Source organism: Carassius carassius, chromosome 28 (assembly GCF_963082965.1).
Source record: "Carassius carassius chromosome 28, fCarCar2.1, whole genome shotgun sequence".
NCBI lineage: Eukaryota > Metazoa > Chordata > Actinopteri > Cypriniformes > Cyprinidae > Carassius > Carassius carassius.
In genome coordinates, this window is record NC_081782.1 from 29138342 (window position 1) to 29158965 (window position 20624).

The 20624-nt window shown below is 40.2% G+C and overlaps 1 protein-coding gene across 4 annotated transcripts in view; it reads right to left on the reverse strand.

Annotated features, from left to right (window-relative positions):
• LOC132108285 (dedicator of cytokinesis protein 10-like) overlaps window positions 1-20624 on the reverse strand; it is a 131767-nt gene that overhangs the window by 83842 nt on the left and 27301 nt on the right. For 2 of the 4 annotated variants that reach the window (XM_059514974.1, XM_059514972.1), the window contains exon 1: window positions 5384-5809. The exons of 1 other annotated variant lie outside the window; for it this stretch is intronic. In XM_059514974.1, coding sequence (XP_059370957.1) covers window positions 5384-5524 — 141 coding nt within the window. In that variant the 5' untranslated portion in view covers window positions 5525-5809. Of the gene's footprint in view, window positions 1-5383; window positions 5810-20624 lie in introns of those variants that run through there. One more of the 4 variants, XM_059514969.1, reaches the window with a different exon arrangement.

The following is a 20624-nucleotide window of genomic DNA, read 5'->3' on the forward strand; positions in this document are numbered from 1 at the left end:
CCAGCCACAATCCATTTAAACCGCTGACATACCTCTTCTTCCGTCTGTATGTGCGTCGCGATCGTTGACCCACTTCACGGTGCGCGTCTGTGACAACATGCGGTGTGCGGGTACAGCCATTTTTTTAGATCGCGTCCATAATCCAAAGCTGTGAAGTTCTCAGTTGACTAAATATAGCGGCATCCTATAGCCGCTGAGAGGCTAAGCAGCAGGACAACATCAATGACTCGTTCTCATCCGTTTAAAATCTACATACTTTTATTGCCCTGATGTAATATTGTCCATATGCAGATAGAGATTTATTGATACGGTTGAAATACGGTCAACTGAAAGTGAGTGTTCCTGGCTACGCACCCCCTCTCTACACGGTCTAGTCAAAAACAGGAAACACTAGCAGGTAAATACACACCTACCACCATGTGACCAACTACCCGGAAACACCAACTCCAAACACAAAATAAAAGACAAACATTTTCTGCACTTACAGGTTCCTTGCCGCTGTCGCCTCTGGCTTGCTTAGTTGGGGACACTTCATCTACAGCGATATCGTTGACTTGATTGCAAATAAATGCATAGACACTATTTAACTGAACAGACATGACATCACTGAATTCAATGATGAACTGCCTTTAACTATCATTTTTGCATTATTGACACTGTTTTCCTAATGAATGTTGTTCAGTTGCTTTGACGCAATGTATTTTGTTTAAAGCGCTATATAAATAAAGGTGACTTTGACATTTTTTCCATGTTTTTTTTATGAGAACAATAGAAGCAGACAGATCAACAAGTGAACAACAACAGTATACAAGTGCCATGACAAGTCTCAGTTAGTCTAGTATAGAATGCATAGCTGTTTTTTTTTTATTTTTATAAATGAAAAGACAAGAAAAGGAAAAAGTGCTAGTATTAGTTGGTTAAGTGCATGCGAAAAAGATGAGTCTTAAGATGTTTCTTGAAAATGAGTAAAGACTCAGCTGTACGAATTGAGATTGGGAGGTCATTCCACCAGCTGGGCACAGTCAAGGAAAAGGTCCGTGAGAGTGATTTTGAACTTCTTTGGGATGGTACCACAAGGCGTCGTTCACTTGCAGAGCGCAAACTTCTGATGGGGAAATAAGATTTAACCAGTGGGTTTAGGTATCTTGGTGCCGTGCCAGTGGTCGTCTTGTAGGCAAGCATCAGTACCTTGAATTTGATGCGAGCGGCTACTGGTAGCCAGTGTAACCTGATGAGGAGAGGAGTGACATGAGCTTTTTTTGGCTCATTGAAGACAACCCTATGCTAAGCGAGCGCTCTACCATTTGAGCTAATTCCCCTAAAGATGCACTAAAGATGCATAAAGATGGACTAAAGATGCATAAAGATGCACTTGAGATTTTTTTCTCCACTGTTTGCTTTCACTTAAGACATAGCCGACTGTGTTTATGAGAATTATTGCCAAGACATTTATTTTGAGATCATTTTGTGTGTTTATTTGTTGTGGCGAGTCAGTTGCCTCCTCCCTAATTATCATTGTCACGGCGTCCCTTAATCGCCACTCTTCACCAGGCTCCCGACAGGAGTGGGTGCGTGAGAGAGGAGGGGCGCTGAAATACCCAGGGCTGGCGGCTGAGGAGGCACACCTGACAAAAATGGAGCCTTATCACCGCCACTGTTTAAATGGCTGAGCCCGCCTCTCCTCAGGAGACTGGTCTATTCCACCTGGATGCACCCGTGGATGCACCCGTGAATAGAACAATGCAAATCAAGGAAGGAATTTTATATCACTGTTCAAGATGCTGAAACATTTTGGTAGCCTGACTGGAAAACACAATAGCCTGTTGACATTGGGCTAGTGATTTTGCGAGCCCTGGTTTACTCAATATTTAAATGCCCTGGTTCAGTGTTGGCTGTAAGTGGACATCAGAGACTGAAACCCTCCACCTCCCCCAGCTCCACCTGTCTAGATCCAATATGGGATTAATGTAACATACAAGCTTATAGCAGCATGGCTGTGTATCTTTTGGCAGTAGCGCTTGCTCTGCAGTAAGCATTTTATAGGATATTAAAATTATCATATCAATTAACAAGCTAAAACTATATATAATTGCTCACCATAAATTCAGCAATTACTCTTTACAGGGTTCTTTGGAGATATGATATTCTAGAAAGCCTAATTGATCAGTTATCAGAAAAGAAGCGTTTGTCAAATGTATTCAAGTACATTTTAGAAGTAATAGAAGCAATTGGGGGAAAATTGTAAGGAGACTTATTTAATTGCGCAATCTGACCTTCATGTTAAGCTTTCATTTTGTGAGAGTGATTTTTGCTAGAAAAAGAGCAGGAGAAATACCAGTCAGGTGTCTCATAGCCAGCAAAATCTATGAAAAGAGTGACTGTTTGTAACCAAAGAACAGTAAAGTGTTTTAAAAAATATAGACTTATCATTATTCACAGTACTCAAATTATAGAATCCATACTCTGGTCTCTTGAGATGCAGTAAATCATCTGAAATGGTATGGTGTTGCTAAAGGAGGACAGTGAGAAGTGCCTGGTTCCCACACTAAATGTTAGGTGGTAGAAAGGGCTTTATCAATGCTGTCATGAATTTACTCACCACTACGTGATGTAATTGAAAAAACGGAAACAAAGATGCTACCCTATCCTCATTCCCTCCCTTTTTTTAACATGACAATGACAATATACATTCTCCCAAGATGAAAAACCTTCAGTGTATAATCATTTCATACCACCATTAACACTCTTGAGCACCTGTGAGGGATTTTGAAGAGCAACACTTGATAAGATAAAAACAGTTATATTTTTAGACTTTTTAAACCTTTGCAGTGTCAAAGAAAACAATCAGTTATCTTGAATGTATATTTGCAGTTCTGTGGCTGAAACATAAATCATTTTTTCTAAACGCCCTCTTAGAAGAACAGAGCAAAAGGAGAAAAAAGCAAAACGAATGAAATGAATGAAGGCATAAGTAACTCCAGATGCAGATCTGTTTTCAGGCTTGTTTTTTTCTTTTTCTGTTGACCTGCATGGAAAATCACTGCAGCAGTTGACATGTATTCCTACTCATTAGACAGAGAATGAGCCATATCAACTTAAACATAGTAAATGAAACACAGCGTGGGTCACTTTCTTTGCCTCACTCTCTCGTGCCTCCAGATCTCAGATCTGTCTCTCTGTCCCTACAAAACATAAGCACAGCTGTTGCTTGGTTTTTCCCAAAGATCCCAACATTTTTCCAGGAGTTTCAGTTCCCATGGGTGTGCCTGCTGCACTACTTCTTCTGCTCTCTGTCGGTCAGAAACAGGTCTGCATGCTGGATCAAACCCCTCCCCAACTCTTTTCTAAACCTCTCATACACACAAGACTAGATCTTCACTAGATGCACAGATACATGAAACACTATAATGTGGAATGCACTAGCATATTCTTTTTGTAGGATACAGAACTGCCCTTGTTTCCATGGTTAAACAGCCCATCTTTAATCAATGGAAAACACATCACAGATCCCTGTTCTTCATTCTGCACTTAACACATCAGAGACAATATAAATTATCCGTCTAACATAATAAAGCTAATTCCACTTTGGATCATTAGGTTTGGCACAGGAACATCTGGACTGAGCTGTCTTAGATAATTTAACACTATTTATGTTGTGCTTGTTACACGTTACATGTTCTTACTATAGTAATAACAATAAACTATACATAATTACATGCAACTAACCTTAACTGTACATACATGTAGTTAATTAATATTACTCAGTACTTAAATGTATAATTACACTGCACTGTTAAAAATATTCCGTAAAATATACGGTAAAAAACCGGCAGCTGTGGTTGCCAGAATTATACCGTAAAAAATACAGTTACACTGTTGTAGGTTTAACGGTTTATTTTATATTTACAGTTTAATACCATAATTTAATTGATATAATATTAATATTCGAACTTATTGAAGCACTGAAATCTGTTTTGTACCTTTGTATTACACTGGTAACCACCAAAAGCAAGTGGTGATGAGAGAGTCAGATGGTGAAACAAAGCCCATCACAAGCAGCTTTTAAATAATAAAATATATAGAAAGTGCACAGTGTCATTCACACAAGCACTAAACACCATCATGGTGAGACTCATTAAACTGAAATATGCAATAAACATTAATTTAACAACATTTTATGTAACATACAAACCTAATAAAAATAACAGATGAGAAAAAAATAAGAAGAAACATAGTAATTTCAAAGAAAAAACATCAAATTCAAACAAAATTTGAAATGCAATGCAGAGAATTCTGGGAACGTAAGTTTACGGTTTTTAATATTTAATTAATTTTTAAATTACCGTTAACCAGTAAACAGATTTGTACTGTAGTATTTTCACAATTTTTTACCGTTAAAATCACAGTCATTTTTTACAGTGTAAGGACACTTTATTAAAATAAAGAGTAAAAAGTACATCTAATAACACTAAAAAACACAGAACTACTGTGATTAGTCGGTGAGACTTAATACGTAGCTACTATGTAAAACTATTGTAAATCACATAAACCATTACCAGTTAACCGAGTAATGAGAGGTTATGCAGAATTTCTGGACTTTATATCAAAAAAGCAAACAAAAAAGATGGTAGGAAGTAAAATTAGAATACATTTTGTTTAATTTTTATTTATTTTTCATTATTTATTTATTTATATTATTCATGCTTTTGTATTTTAGCACAGGTTTTATGTGTTATACTTAGACATGTTAAATGTATAATGACAGGCTGTGCTTTACAAATGATTTTGTAAATGTTGCAATGCACGCAAGATTCAGATTCTCCTTTAAAACATTGCTTTATCAAATTAAATATATACTAATGTTAAACTCTCATTGTTGCTCTTGTAGGAATGGCATAGTAACTGGAGCAGATGTCCAGTATCACTTTTCCTCCTGTTTATGTTCAATAAACTTGTCATATACAAAGAACAGGCCTCAACATCCTAAACTTAGGAATTACAACCTTATATACTGAGCTGGGCTAGGACATAGTTACAAATCAGTCAGCTGAGCTCTGCTAAATGGGATACATCACTTTCCATGACTTTATGGATGCAAAAAAGGTTGAATACATATGTCCAATCAAAAAACAAAACTAAACTAAACTACTGAAGAAAAAAAAGGATTCTATACATAAAACTACATATTAAATGTAAAACTAAATTTCATTAAATCAATGAGTGTTCTATGTCAGAGTTATAGTGAAAATTTGAGAGTGAAGAACTAAGCATGCAAATTCCATTCTAATTCCAAAATATGCAGTTTTTAAATGTTTTAGAATTCTGGAAGTTTCCAGTAATTGCTGCTTTTATCAAGTATTGGGAGGTAAGAAGCTCTGGTTACCATTATGATAACGGGTTCGCTGGTGACCATCCCCTCTTCTGGTGCAGTGATTTCCAAGAGAAGTTGTTCATTCTGGTTGGAAAACATGTGTAAATGGTTTCTTCTCATTATGGAGTGTAGCAGACTGGTGGTACAGCCCATGCCTGAAGATCCCAAACCAGCATAGAGCTTCAGGGGATTCCAACCTGAAGCTGTATCCGCCGAAGAATCACTTCTTAGAGTGAACGCTAGCTTAGTTTAAATGGTTCACAGCTAGTGTAATTTAGGGTCATCAAAAATTCTAAAATTACTTTTTAAGATCTAAGATCAGAATTTGACTAAAGTAAAGTCTCAAGATCATGTTGAATAAGTCCAGGAAGTGTGTGCCCTCTCATCGTCTTCTCCTGGCATTCTGTCCCCAGCTGTATCTGTCTGCCTGGCCAGGTCTGCCTCTGCAGATCCACTAACATCCTGTGAGCGTCTTCCAAAACCACACACACACACACACACACACACACACACACACACACACACACACACACACGCTCTCTTTCTGGAGAAGTGGAGCGCCACAAACACTGACAACATTGTCTCACACAGATCAGCTGCAGCTGTGCACAGCTGGACGCACCAATCAGCACCCGCCCTCCACATCAGCTGACCAGAAAAAAGAGCCAAAATCACGCTAGCAGTATACACACTCCCACAGTCTGCTCCTGGACCCTCGCTCTCACATACTCACATTTTTTTACCCCTTATTTTCTCCCATTCTGTTCTTTTAGACTAGCGAATTATGAGAAAGCTTTAGGTTTATCTCTAAAAAAAAACAAAATAATAAAATCAAGTTTGGTTCCGTTTAGCAAATAGATATGTATAAATGTGTTTGATTACATTAGTATGGATTAGTGGTAGACCGATATTGTTTTTTTTTTTTTTTTTTTGACAACCGATGCCGATATTTTGGAAAGCAGGGTGGCCGATGGCCGATATAATTTTATTTCTTTGGAAATTTATTTAAAAATAAATTTTGTTAAATAAACATACTAATACTTTAGATGACAAAGTATTTTTTTCACAAATAAATAAATATTTCATAAAAAAATAAAAAGGAAGTGACCACTGTAACCAACATGGAACTCAGTAATCTGGGAAGTTTATGTGCACTGGGAATCATATTTTTTAAAGTAAAGCCAAGGTAACAGCGGCAGTATCGAGTTAAGCGAAGCACTGCAGTGGGAGTATCGAGACACCGTTCTCTCCGTTGCTGGTTCAGAAACCTCCTTCACTGAGTTAATCTCAGGAACAACATTCTCCACCGCAGTCTTCGGAACAGCATTCTCTGCAGCAACCTCTGGAACCGCGCTTAAAGCAGAATGCTCAGGAACAGTGCTCTCAGTTACAGCAGCGGGTTGAAGAGGCTTCACGGACTCAGGGGGAGACAGGGACGGAGGACAGAAAGGACCCCTCTTCCTCCTATTTCTCCTTGGCCGCGGAGCAGAGGCAATAACTGTGACTGGTTGGGGAAGTTCAGCAAGAGCCGTGACTGGTAGAGGAAGGACAGTCTCAGGCAGGGTTGACTCCGATGCTGAGGATTCCGAGGCAGACTCCCATGAGAACCGTCTCCCTCGTTTCTTGCAGAGACTGATTGGTGCGGAAGGTGCCTCGGGATTCGGGGAGGGATGAGCCTGGTCCCTCAGTGTTGCAACTGCCAGGACACAACCTTCTGAGATCAATGGCAGCTTTGCAGAAGGTGGGGACCTCAAGGGGGAAACCTGCAGCTCCTCCCGGGAGAAACTCCCATAGTCGGGCAGGTTCCACTCACCCTGGGATGAGAATGGAAGGCTGACCCTCCTCTTGTCAGTGGGGGATGACAACCAGCATTGCTTACAGAACTCCAATTGTTGCTGAAGTTCGGAGGACATCCTGTCTGCTGAGTTCTTTCTCGGGCGGTTCATTCTGTCAGGAAGGGTGCGGGGATGAACTCAGGCGCAGACAGAATGCACTACACACAAGGTTTATTAATGACAAAAAGGGGAAAACAAAACCCACTAGGGGGAAAACAACGACTAGGGAATAGACAAATAACTTAACAAGACTTAGACTAGAAACAAACAATAAAACAAAAGACTCTTCACTCTGGTACTCACACTACAGAAATACAATCCACAGGTCTCACAACGTTTTGTCAAAGTGTAACAATGAACCCCACTAGACAGCGAACACAAGGGGATTGAAATAGGGAGACTAATGATAACATAACAGGTGACACAGGTAAAGCAAAAATGACAAAACTAGGACAACAAGGGAGCGGGGCAAGGAAACGAGACAACACAAGCACATGACCAAAAGACAAGGCCATGTGCTTGCACACAAAACACGGGCCTGTCATGATCCTGCCTCAAGACTAAAGAAAATCAAGGACACGAGGGCAGAATCATGACAAATACAACAATCAAATCTGTAAAGGGTCTACTTTTTTGGATACAGACATAATAACAACAAAACTTTGTGCATTTATAAAATAAAGATAACAAACAAGGTGTGCTGTCTGCAGCCTTTGTCTGCACTGATCTTCATTTACAAACACGTCATTAAAATGAACTGTAACTACGTGAATACTCAACGAAGAGACATGAGAGATATATCTATAGAAAGCTTGACATGTCTACTTTTAAAATAAACAAGCCACCGAAAACAAATATTCTGTGATAAAGTAATCCATATGAAAACAATGTGATGTCCGTTTTTCACGTCTCCCTTCATTATCTTCTAATGTGACCACGCCCCCGCACTGAACGGGCTATTCAGATTCTAATGTTTCACTGAAGTGCGCGGCTTGAATATGCCACACAGAAGAAAAAGCAGCGAGACTGTTCTTCAAGTTCTTTAATTTTACTGTTCGCTTCAATCATAAACATGAGTACGTTTCTTTTTTATTTATTTATATACTTGTACTAGTTTTCACATAACGTGTTAACATTTTACTAGTTAGTCTTTTTCCAAAGACTTTTTCCAAACTATAATTCCTGACTAAATGTATAATCAAGTGAAATATTATGAAGTTTCAATAACAACATACACTACTATACAATTCAAAAGCTTGATGTAAATAATATAAATGTAACAAATAAATGTAACTAACAAATGTAACAAACAATGCTGTTCTTTCAATTTATCCCCCCTAAAAAACCTGAAAAATATTTATCCCCCCTAAAAAACCTGTTTAAAATATAAAATAATAAACTGTTTAACTGCTCCCCCAAGTGGATATTAAATTATGTTGTGGGATAATTAAATATATTCTAAATAAACTACAAACATAAAATTATATACATTTATTTTGTCCTCACATTCTTTCTTGTAACTCTTCCCTCTCAGTGACAGCTGACTGAAAGGCTAATTATGCAGATCATTATGCGGGCCTTTGTCTTCTCAGGTGTAAATCACAATGATATTCATGGTAGTTGACGCCTACTCGCATTTGACTTTTACCAACAAAAAGTGTCTTAGAAAATTTAAATCAATATATTGTTTTCTGTAAGTAAGTAAACAAGATGATTTTCACATAATTTAGAAAGAAAAATTCTAGGCTACAAACTCCAGTTCTCAAAAGCCCCGGGAACCAATGTTCTTTATGTGTTTTATGGCCTTTTTCAAGTGTTTTAACATTTTTAGTTTTTCACTAACCACGCATAACATTTATTTTCTCAAAAACACAATCATGCACATACATGAATTTCACATATTATTATAGACCAGTTTGTGCTGATTACAGTGAGATTAGACTTTACCCATTTAGATATTTATAAGAAACTGAAAAAAGCACAAATGTCAGGGCATGACAAAACTTCTCCAGGCCCCAAAAATACCCTTAGACTCCAGAGGGTTAAGTGAAGCACTGCAATGGCAGTATCGAGTTAAGCAAAGCACTGCAGCGGCAGTATCAAGTTAAGCGAAGCAATGTAGCGGCAGTATCGGATTAAGTGAAGCGCTGCAGCAGCAGTATCGAGTTAAGTGAAGGACTGCAGCGGCAGTATCAAGTTAAGCGAAGCACTGCAGCGGCAGTATCAAGTTAAGTGAAGCACTGCACCGGCAGTATCAAGTTAAGTAAAGCACTGCAGTGGCAGTATCGAGTTAAGTGAAGCACCGTGAAGCACTGCAGTGGCAGTATCGAGTTAAGTGAAGCACTGCAGCGGCAGTATCAAGTTAAGTGAAGCACTGCAGCGGCAGTATCGAGTTAAGCGAAGCACTGCACCGGCAGTATCAAGTTAAGTAAAGCACTGCAGTGGCAGTATCGAGTTAAGTGAAGCACCGTGAAGCACTGCAGTGGCAGTATCGAGTTAAGTGAAGCACTGCAGTGGCAGAATCAAGTTAAGTGAAGCACTGCAGTGGCAGTATCGAGTTAAGCGAAGCACTGCAGCGGCAGTATCGAGTTAAGTGAAGCACTGCAGTGGCAGTATCGAGTTAAGTGAAGCACTGCAGTGGCAGTATCGAGTTAAGTGAAGGACTGCAGCGGCAGTATCAAGTTAAGCGAAGCACTGCAGCGGCAGTATCAAGTTAAGTGAAGCACTGCAGTGGCAGTATCGAGTTAAGTGAAGGGCTGCAGCGGCAGTATCAAGTTAAGCGAAGCACTGCAGCGGCAGTATCAAGTTAAGTGAAGCACTGCAGTGGCAGTATCGAGTTAAGTGAAGCACTGCAGCGGCAGTATCGAGTTAAGTGAAGCACTACAGCGGCAGTATCAAGTTAAGCGAAGCAATGCAGCGGCAGTATCAAGTTAAGCGAAGCACTGCAGTGGCAGTATCGAGTTAAGTGAAGCACTGCAGCGGCAGTATCGAGTTAAGTGAAGCACTGCAGTGGCAGTATCGAGTTAAGTGAAGGACTGCAGCGGCAGTATCAAGTTAAGCGAAGCACTGCAGCGGCAGTATCAAGTTAAGTGAAGCACTGCAGTGGCAGTATCGAGTTAAGTGAAGCACTGCAGCGGCAGTATCGAGTTAAGTGAAGCACTGCAGCGGCAGTATCAAGTTAAGCGAAGCAATGCAGCGGCAGTATCAAGTTAAGCGAAGCAATGCAGCGGCAGTATCAAGTTAAGCGAAGCAATGCAGCGGCAGTATCGAATTAACTGAAGCACTACAGCGGCAGTATCGAGTTAAGTGAAGCACTGCAGCGGCAATATCGAGTTAAGTGAAGCACTGCAGCGGCAGTATCGAGTTAAGTGAAGCACTGCAGCGGCAGTATCGAGTTAAGTGAAGCACTGCAGCGGCAGTATCAAGTTAAGCGAAGCACTGCAGCGGCAGTATCAAGTTAAGCGAAGGACTGCAGCGGCAGTATCAAGTTAAGCGAAGCACTGCAGCGGCAGTATCAAGTTAAGCGAAGCACTGCAGCGGCAGTATCAAGTTAAGCGAAGCACTGCAGTGGCAGTATCGAGTTAAGTTAAGCACTGAAGTATAGAGTTAAGCAAAGCACTGCAGCAGCAGTATCAAGTGAGGCAATGCAGCATCAAGTTTAGAGGGCATGCTTTGGATTGAGTATCTTAAGTGGATTGTAACTGGCCTAAAGAGATGCGTGAGTTAGATGAGCTTGTTTGAGGAGGCTGAGGTCAGAACGACTGTAAGACTGAAAGGCATCTGAGGACCACCTACCCAGCAGTATAATTTGATAGTCAGGTAGACCTTTTTGGACTGCTGTGCTGGCTGCTCCAATGCAGAAGGAGTGAGATGAATACAGGTGAGCTTGGATACCAGAGTGGGTGAGGATATGTTTAAGCTTTTCATGGAACCAATGCCTAGTGACTGGAAGGTTGTTCTTATCAATAAAAAGTGGGTAGAGAAGAGAGTAGATCTGAACCTTTCTATGTGCAAGGAAGAAGTAAAGAGATTTATATGACTCAATGGGCGGTTGGAAAATTGAAGATATGAATGAAAAGAAAATTTTTTAATTGATCTGTTTTGCTAAATTTGATGAGAAAATGGATGGTGTCCTTGTCTAAAACTTGGAAGTTCTGAGAATGTTGGGTGGATAGCTGGGTTGAATTTAGAATTGGTTGTGATTTAAAAAACTCTGAGGAATCTGAAAAAGGCCAGGGGAAACATAGCATCCAGAGTTCTTGCCTTATAGGGGGGCATGTGACCGGAATGGAGGAAGATCAGGTATTTAGCTAAAAGATCATTGGTTAGAGGTTGCCTGGAATCAGGGTGAGTGGGGTTGGTTTTTTGAAATCCTTTGATTAGGAGTGTGATCTGAGGGTTTGTTATAGCAGGACATAGATGGCCATAGATTAGTAAAAAAAAAATTGAATGCAGCAAAGATAGACTTTGATGGTACTTGGTTAGATGGACTTAATCTGGTTAAGATATGAGATAAATAAAGAAAATATAAGGAGGGAAAATTTGGGAAAAGGCTGGTTGTAGGAGTAATGGAATTGTTTGAAAGCTATTCATGTAGAATTCATTAGAATTTAAGTGTTCTGTGTGAGATGGCTCGAAATACTGAATCAGAGATAAGGCTTGAAGATGTTAGAGCGGGTGAGTTACAGGAATATCAAGTCTGATTAGGATGGAACTGGTGTTGGGTCTGGGTCCGTCTCTGGGGCTAATGCTCTGAATTTATGCCAAAATCTGGGAGCGTCGATTAGTGGAGATGGGTGGTGGATCCATAGCAACTAAGTTGGAAGGACCCAGAAGAGCTGATGCAGTTGAGACTGTTTATGTTGGGAGGTGAAGAACTGTTGAGGAAGCAGTAGCTGGATGTAATGAAGCCGGAGAAAAGATCGCCTGGGGAGGCAACCACATGCCTGGATCAGTTCTGATAGCTGCAAAGGAAGGGATGGGAGGAAGGGCAGGACCATTAGCAAAGGCAGCCTTATGCTAGGGTCTGCTCCGATAGCATAAAAGAAAGGAATGGGGGGAGGGGAGCCATTTGCAAAGGTAGCCTCACATTTTGAATCATTCCATGTCTAGATGGATCCAAGAGAGAATGGAAGGCAGGAGGAAGAGGAATATTAGAAGTGTGGACAGAGGAAGCTGTAAGAGACTTAACTATGGAAGGAGGAAAGGTGACAGTCACGATCGGAGAGGCCGCAGAACTCTTGTGAGCGGCTGCAGAAGAGCGGAGGCAGAGTAGTTTGGTCATAGCGCATGAGCAGATTGTGAAGTTGCGCTCTTGAATTTCTTTGCGAGAAATGGATGCCAGCATTGCATAGGGCTTGTCTGAGCCCATTGACGGACCATTTCTAAACAGGTGGGATGGAAGGTCTTGAAGCTGAAGAAGATTGTGATGAATGATGAGATGCATCGCGGAGAGTAGCTGGGGAGCCCCGAGATGATAGGTCCAGAGTAGGGTGTTTCTGAAAGATTTGAGAGTTTGTCGTCAGAGGGGAACAATTAGACTTCCTGGAAGTCGGTCATCTTGCGGGATTGGGCAGGCCAAATTCTGAAAGAACTAATAACAGGAAGAGGTAAGATACGGGTGATTAGATGGAAGATTAGATTGCCATACTCCTCCAGAAACGTACAACCTAACCGAAAAGTTTTATTTTTATTTTTTATTGAAATATCCTTTTTACAATGTATTTGTATGTGTGTGTTTATTTAAGTGTGCTAGATCTTTCTGCCATGATTGTTGCTATGAATTTAGAGAGTTTTGCTCACTATTTGTATAAACCACACTCTGAAAGCCACACATATGAGTCAGTCACATGTGACTGTGAAGCAAAATAACTGGTTATTTCACATGTTGGTCACTAAAAACAAAGCATTTGTGGACAGAAAGAATTTACACATGTACTCGCAACTGCATCAGCTCAGCACGTTTACAATGTGTTTAGCCGTTTAATGTCTGAGATCTGCAAAAGCATGTATGTGTGTGACACATGAGGTTACTTCTGTGTAAAACCTCAACACACAGGATATTGCACACCTATCAAAACTTCTGAGAAACAGAAAGCAGGAGGCGCTGTGTGTGTGTGTGCTTTTGTTAAGGTCCTGCAAGCCATGTGACCAACATAAGCACTCTGCAGTGGTGGCTGCATGACAGACGTATGTTAATTGCACTGCTTTTGTGCCATCTAGTGTTTGTCCATCTGCACCACAAGAATTTCCCCTTTTTTCAATAGTTGAATAATTCATTTAAACAGTGAATCAGTAGGTCATAATCAGCTTAAACTAGATAGCAATTGTATTAAAAATTGATTTCTGTCTGCCTGACCTGTTTACTGCAGAACCTGATGCATTTTTTCACTGTGCACATCGTTCAAGCATGCAAAAGTGTGAATGCATGCAAATGTGTTATGTATCATTGCTGTTTATTATTGTTCCTGTGTAAGTGCAGCCAATGTAAACAGCCTTTGTCACATCATCAGTGGCTGCTCTTGCTTGTGTTGCTGGAAATGGCTAGCTCCCACCGAACATGAATGAAGTTTGGTTGCTGTGAATCGCTGTCATTGTGAGTCACTCTGAGGGACAGGGATAAAAATCATGTTACATTCATGTCAGACAGAGGCGACAGAGAGAGGCCTGCAGGTGGCACTCTCAGTCTTACTTGAGCATGAGTAAAGAGAAGGCTACACCAAGCATGTTTTTCTTTTCTTATTTTTTTTTTTTTGCTTTGAGAAAAGGAAACTATTAATTTCTCCTTAGGGAGGCATTAATAGACCTCAGACATGAAGAAGTAGAGAAAGATAAGCACTGAGTTTCCTCTCTTTCTCTATTTGGCTCACTCTCTCTTTCTTAAATCTCTATTTAGTTTTACTACATTTTAAAACTTTGTTTCTACATTTTTGATCTCAGTGATTGGAGATTGATTAACTTTATTCACACTGCCAGTTTTTTTTTTCAGCCTTTTCCCACCCACAGCAAAGGCCTTGGTGGTAAATGTACACAGTTTGGTGCCCGAGTCCAGTCTAAGGACAGTAAAAAATAAAACTTAAGCAGTGTTGCTGTTAACTATGTAATTAAGTTCTAAATAAAGAAATGATTGACCAATAGTGATGGCACCTACTTTTTCAACAAGCAGAATCACTGAAGGAAAAAGAAACAGCAAAGAACAGAAAAAGAGGAGATGAGCAAAAACACAGCAACTGCCTTTGACTTGTGATAAAATAAGGCAAATAAAGAAAACATTAATATCTCAGTAGAGGATGATTTAACAACTACACAAACAGCATTGCCAGCTTCACTCATTACCATTCGTGTACTGTTTTTGCTGAAAACTAACAAATGTTTGGTTCTAGTTATTGTTTTAAGTCTCCATTATGGTGATTTGAATCTCGATTTGTTCTATTTAGAATTGACCAGTTTATCTGAAAATTGTTTTTGTTTGTATGATGAGTGTTTATGTCTAAGCATTAATCAATGCCCAATTAAAAATTGTTGCAACAACAACAAAAAAATGTTGCATCATCATGAAAATGTGGTGAGATACAAAATTGCAATTTTTGTTTAAAAGTGTAATTTTCCAGGGTCATGCTGTGTGTGATTGGTGCCATTCTGAGAATCACTGATCTATTACAATAATCCTTTCTTGTATTCATATAGTCTGCTTTATAAAAACAGCAAAACTGTGCTATTCACTGAAGAGTGACACCCAAAAGATGGCTGCACCAGCATCATGGTACAGTACACCATTCCTCTGTCACTCTCTGAGCCCAGTGTCTGCTCTTCAAAGAGTATTTATCAGACCCAGAGATGCTCTTTGTGACCGTCGGGCCAAGCTCAAGCCTCTGACAGTAAATGGTGCAAGTCCAAAGACCAAGCTGACCTGAGCAAGTATCAGGTCCTGGATTTTGAAATGCTATAGGAAAAGGGATTTGAAAACTGATTAGGTTTAGGTAAATGGGAGGAAGATTTCCACTAAAATGGATGTCATATCACAGGCGAAACCAGGTTCTAAAGACTGTTGAAGGTAAATAGGGGCATGTCTAAATGGGTGGCCCTAAAATATCACTGGTCATGGTAGGTGACACCCTAATATTCTCCACTGTGGTTTGTCATCACCCAAATCAGAGTGGGATCTTCAGAAAAAGCAAGTTGTGATACATTCTTGGTCATAGCTGACAGTGAAAAGATGATCTTAGGATCACAACCTTAGGGTTAGGAGTTAAACTCTCTAACCACTAGGCCACGACTTCCCCACAAACAATAAAATCTAGGTGGTAAAACACAGAAAGCATATAACCATTTTTTTACACTTCACTTTTGTGCCTAACTAAAAGGCATGAGGTTTCACTCCATGAGTGAGAAAATTTAAGCTTTATCCAAAGTTATAGTAGATAAATTAACAAGGATAATTTTAAGCCAAAATGGATCTATTAAGTGTGCATGTAAAGGTACAGAACCTTTCAAGTGCATCCCATTTGCATAGATAGTGCCCTCAAAGGGATGATTCACCCAAAAATAAAAATAACAAAGAATGCCTTGACTGTTTTTGTCCATTCAATGAAAGTCACTGGAGTCCAAAAAACTGCCGTTTTGTGGAGTTGGGGCAGTGCTCGCGTCCCGGGCTCTGTGATTCCATGTGGAACATAAATACAAACTGAAAAAACCTGTGAAATCGAAGTTGAAAGTTTTTAAGAATGTTCAAAATCTGTATTTATTTTATTGTTTTACAATTGTTTTGTTTTCTTTAGGAATCCTGCTGATGTAAAGCAGATGAATTTTTTTTTCAGATCAAAATGTTATGATATTGTGTGTCACAATTATAAACCTAAACTGTGAACCTTTAATTAAAGCAGTGTCTAAGAATATATAGGGTCTTTTCATAAAATACATTTTATACATATACATTTAACTAAAGAATCCTGCAAGCACTTGCATTTTTTCCCCTCTACTCATACTGCACAAAAAGTGGTTCAATAACGTTGAATGTAACAGGGACTGATTATTGCAAATGCAGATCCCAGTGTGTTCTGGTTGAACATTTGGTGGTGTGTTCTTAATGACAGCTATTCCTAAAATAAGAAATATCCCAATATATTGCCTTGGTTACAGTATCGTAATGTATCACAACATAGGGGAAGCCATGGCTTAATGGCTAGAGAGTTGGACTCATAACCCAAAAGGTTGTAAGTTCGAGACAAGTGAGTGGAGTGTATGTACATCGCTCTCTCCCACCTTTAATACCACGACTGAGGTGCCCTTGAGCAAGGCAACGAACCCCAAATTGCTCCCTAGGTGCTGCAGCAAAAAAATGACTGCCCACTGCTCCGGGTGTGTGTTCACTGCTGTTTGTGTGCATTTTGGATGGGTCAAAAGCAGAGCACTAATTCCAAGTATGGGTCACCACATGTCACGTCACTGTTAATATATCGTGTCTCTCAACCGCTGTATTGTGATATGTATCACATCACCAGATTCTTGCCGATACACAGCCCTTAATTTGTGATCATTCTAAATGTATTTTAATAAACTGAATCATGCAATGAAAGAACATACTCTAAATATGCACACACTTCTCTAGACTTCAGGTAATATAATAGTAATACAAGAGTAATATAGGTAACATATGCAACATATTCTGATCATTCTGGAATTCCATGATTGGAAACAACACATCAGTGGACCTTCATTCCATGCTGATGATCATCAATGCTATTTTGATATTTCAGATGGAAAAGCATGCATGCTGTAAAACACTTAAGTATATACCCATGTAATTCAGAGGGGCAGCCAGTTAATGCTCAGTGAATGTACATACGCAATTGTATGCACATGTACACAAATTTGTCCTGTTCTGGGGGGATGGGGAGTGTGGAGGCCATCAGTACAGTGTATTAATAGATATTCACTCCTGCGCTGCTGTTTGAATGAATTCTTGCATTCTCTAGGGGCATTCTTGAGTGGGAAGCTAGTATGCAGCTACTGCAGTCCACCTCCATCTGCAGCCAGTGCCAGCTGAGAAAGAGAAGGTCCTCATACATACTGTAAGCCTTTGATGCACTCTTTCATTTTACAATTCATCTGGGGAGGTAAAAAAAGCTAAAGTTACAATTTCTCACATGTAGACTGTTACAATTCTTATTAATACTATGTTTCCTAAGGGGGCACTCTTTTGCATGATTACAGAGCCTAAGATTATTTGGTCCACTTATTAATAGTTAAAAACAAAAATGGGGGGAACTTACAAAAGTACAGCATACAACAGAAATACAACAGTAAAACATATAACATAATGAAAAAAAAATGAGATCAAGTCCCAGTACTTAAGTTTCAAAACAGTCTTTTTGTTAACAAATTCCTTAAAGAGGATTGTAACGATATCACCTTCATATTCTTCCGGAAGAAGGAGGCGGGAACCGGCGGACAATCAAAACCATTTTAATAACAAAATAAACACAAACCAGCCCCTCACGGACGACTGGTGCGCATAAAATAAAAACCAAAACACAACTAAAAGCCCAGGCCTGGTCCTCTCTCGTCCTTCACTGTCGTCGCTCCAGTTTTATATCCTTCCATCTCCTCCATGGGCCTCGAGACCGGTGGGACGAACAGGTGTAGTTCATCTCCAATCACTCCCCCGGCCTCGCTCCCATGTCCCTCGGCCCCGCCCCACTCGTCACAAGGATACTTGAGGATACTTAAATTTTGTTATGTAATTCTTCTTCTTCTTCGTCTAGGTTACTAAATGTAATCCTGGGTTAAAGTTGAAATGAGGTGCTGTGACATAAGTGATGGGAACATGTCTGTTGTCATGTGGCCTGAACTCTGAAGCCCTAGAGAATCATGTTAAATCATTGGATGATGACTCTGAAGCGCCACCCATAAAGTGGTATGTAGCACTTATACATATCGCACTCTTATAGACAAGCACCTGGAACTATCATCTCTGATGTTCTGCAAGGTGCACAACAGAAGAAAATGTCCCCAATGCAAAACTTCATGTTCACTTGCGGTCTTACTGACTTGCAATGGTTGGCTCGTATGTGTGCCCGTCAAGTCCACGAGACCATAGGGTGTCCAATTCATCATTTTAGCACTCAGAAAGGTGACCGCGAGCTGCTATGCATCCTCTATCCACACTTCTGCCGAGCCCGCACTGGGGTGAGCTCCAGAGCAGACATCTACCCTACAGTCAAAGCAGCATTACTGTACATCATGAAAGTGTGGAATCAGAGGTAGACCACAAGGATTTAGGGAGCTATTTGGGACAGGGCACTAGTTTAGGATGCTCAGAGGTGAAAACGATCCTCCAACATTCTTGTCCAGGTTCACTTGCAACCCCAAGTTCTTTTACGCGAACCGATTCTTCCGGACATTTCGATTCAATAAACTGGTTGAAGAAAATGGTTCACCGGTTCTTTTGCGCTCGACGTAATGGCGTCATTGGCGATGATTTCCCTTGATTCAAGCCTTCGGTTTACCTGGGCTCATAACATTAGCACAGAATCAGTTCAGAATCAATCACCAAAAGAATCAGTTCAGTTCAGACACTCTGTGTGTCGGTCTGCTCCACACTGAATCACACATGTGCAGTATCATCAGCTCCTCGGTTTTCGAATCGGACGCGTCTGACAGAAAAGGTTATTGACTTTGTTCATTATCTGGCTCGACTCAGTGTTCATCTTCAGTTCTCTCTTCACAGCAGTTCAGTCAGTGTACTGTTTGAGTAAATGAATTACTCCGGGATATTGGTTTATTTGAACTCAGATGGAGTGTCAACCACATTAAATTAAATTATATGACCGCCATCAGTTCGTAGCAGTGAATGAAGATGTATCATATCGATCACAAGTGCAGTATGGAGTACCTCAAGGCTCAGTACTAGGGCCGCTACTCTTCATGCTTTATATGTTACCCTTGGGAGATATCATCAGGAAACATGGTGTTAGCGTTCACTGTTATGCTGATGATACTCAGCTCTATATTTCTTCGCGGCCCGGTGAAACACACCAATTTGAAAAACTAATGGAATGCATAGTCGATATAAAAAACTGGATGACGAGTAATTTCTTACTGCTAAATTCTGAAAAAACAGAGGTGTTAATTATAGGACCTAAAAACTCTGCTTGTAATAACCTAGAACACTGTCTAAGACTTGATGGTTGCTCTGTCAATTCTTCGTCGTCAGTTAGGAACCTAGGTGTGCTATTTGATCACAATCTTTCCTTAGAAAGCCACGTTTCTAGCATTTGTAAAACTGCATTTTTCCATCTCAAAAATATTTCTAAATTACGGCCTATGCTCTCAATGTCAAATGCAGAAATGTTAATCCATGCATTTATGACCTCAAGGTTAGATTATTGTAATGCTTTATTGGGTGGTTGTTCTGCACGCTTAGTAAAAAAACTACAGCAAGTCCAAAATGCAGCAGCAAGAGTTCTTACTAGAACCGGGAAGTATGACCATATTAGCCCGGTCCTGTCAACACTGCACTGGCTCCCTATCAAACATCATATAGATTTTAAAATATTGCTTATTACTTATAAAGCCCTGAATGGTTTAGCACCTCAGTATTTGAATGAGCTCCTTTTACATTATAATCCTCTACGTCCGCTACGTTCTCAAAACTCAGGCAATTTGATAATACCTAGAATATCAAAATCAACTGCGGGCGGCAGATCCTTTTCCTATTTGGCGCCTAAACTCTGGAATAACCAACCTAACATTGTTCGGGAGGCAGACACACTCTTGCAGTTTAAATCTAGATTAAAGACCCATCTCTTTAACCTGGCTTACGCATAACATACTAATATGCTTTTAATATCCAAATCCGTTAAAGGATTTTTAGGCTGCATTAATTAGGTAAACCGGAACCGGAAACACTTCCCATAACACCCTATGTACTTGCTACATCATTAGAAGAATGGCATCTACGCTAATATTTGTCTGTTTCTCTCTTATTCCGAGGTCACCGTAGCCACCAGATCCAGTCTGTATCCAGATCAGAGGGTCACTGCAGTCACCCGGATCCAGTACATATCCAGACCAGATGGTGGATCAGCACCTAGAAAGGACATCTACTGCCCTGAAAGACAGCGGAGACCAGGACAACTTGAGCCCCAGATACAGATCCCCTGTAAAGACCTTGTCTCAGAGGAGCACCAGGACAAGACCACAGGAAACAGATGATTCTTCTGCACAATCTGACTTTGCTGCAGCCTGGAATTGAACTACTGGTTTCGTCTGGTCAGAGGAGATCTGACCCCTGACTGAGCCTGATTTCTCCCAAGGATTTTTTCTCCATTCTGTCACCGATGGAGTTTCGGTTCCTTGCCGCTGTCGCCTCTGGCTTGCTTAGTTGGGGTCACTTCATCTACAGCGATATCGTTGAC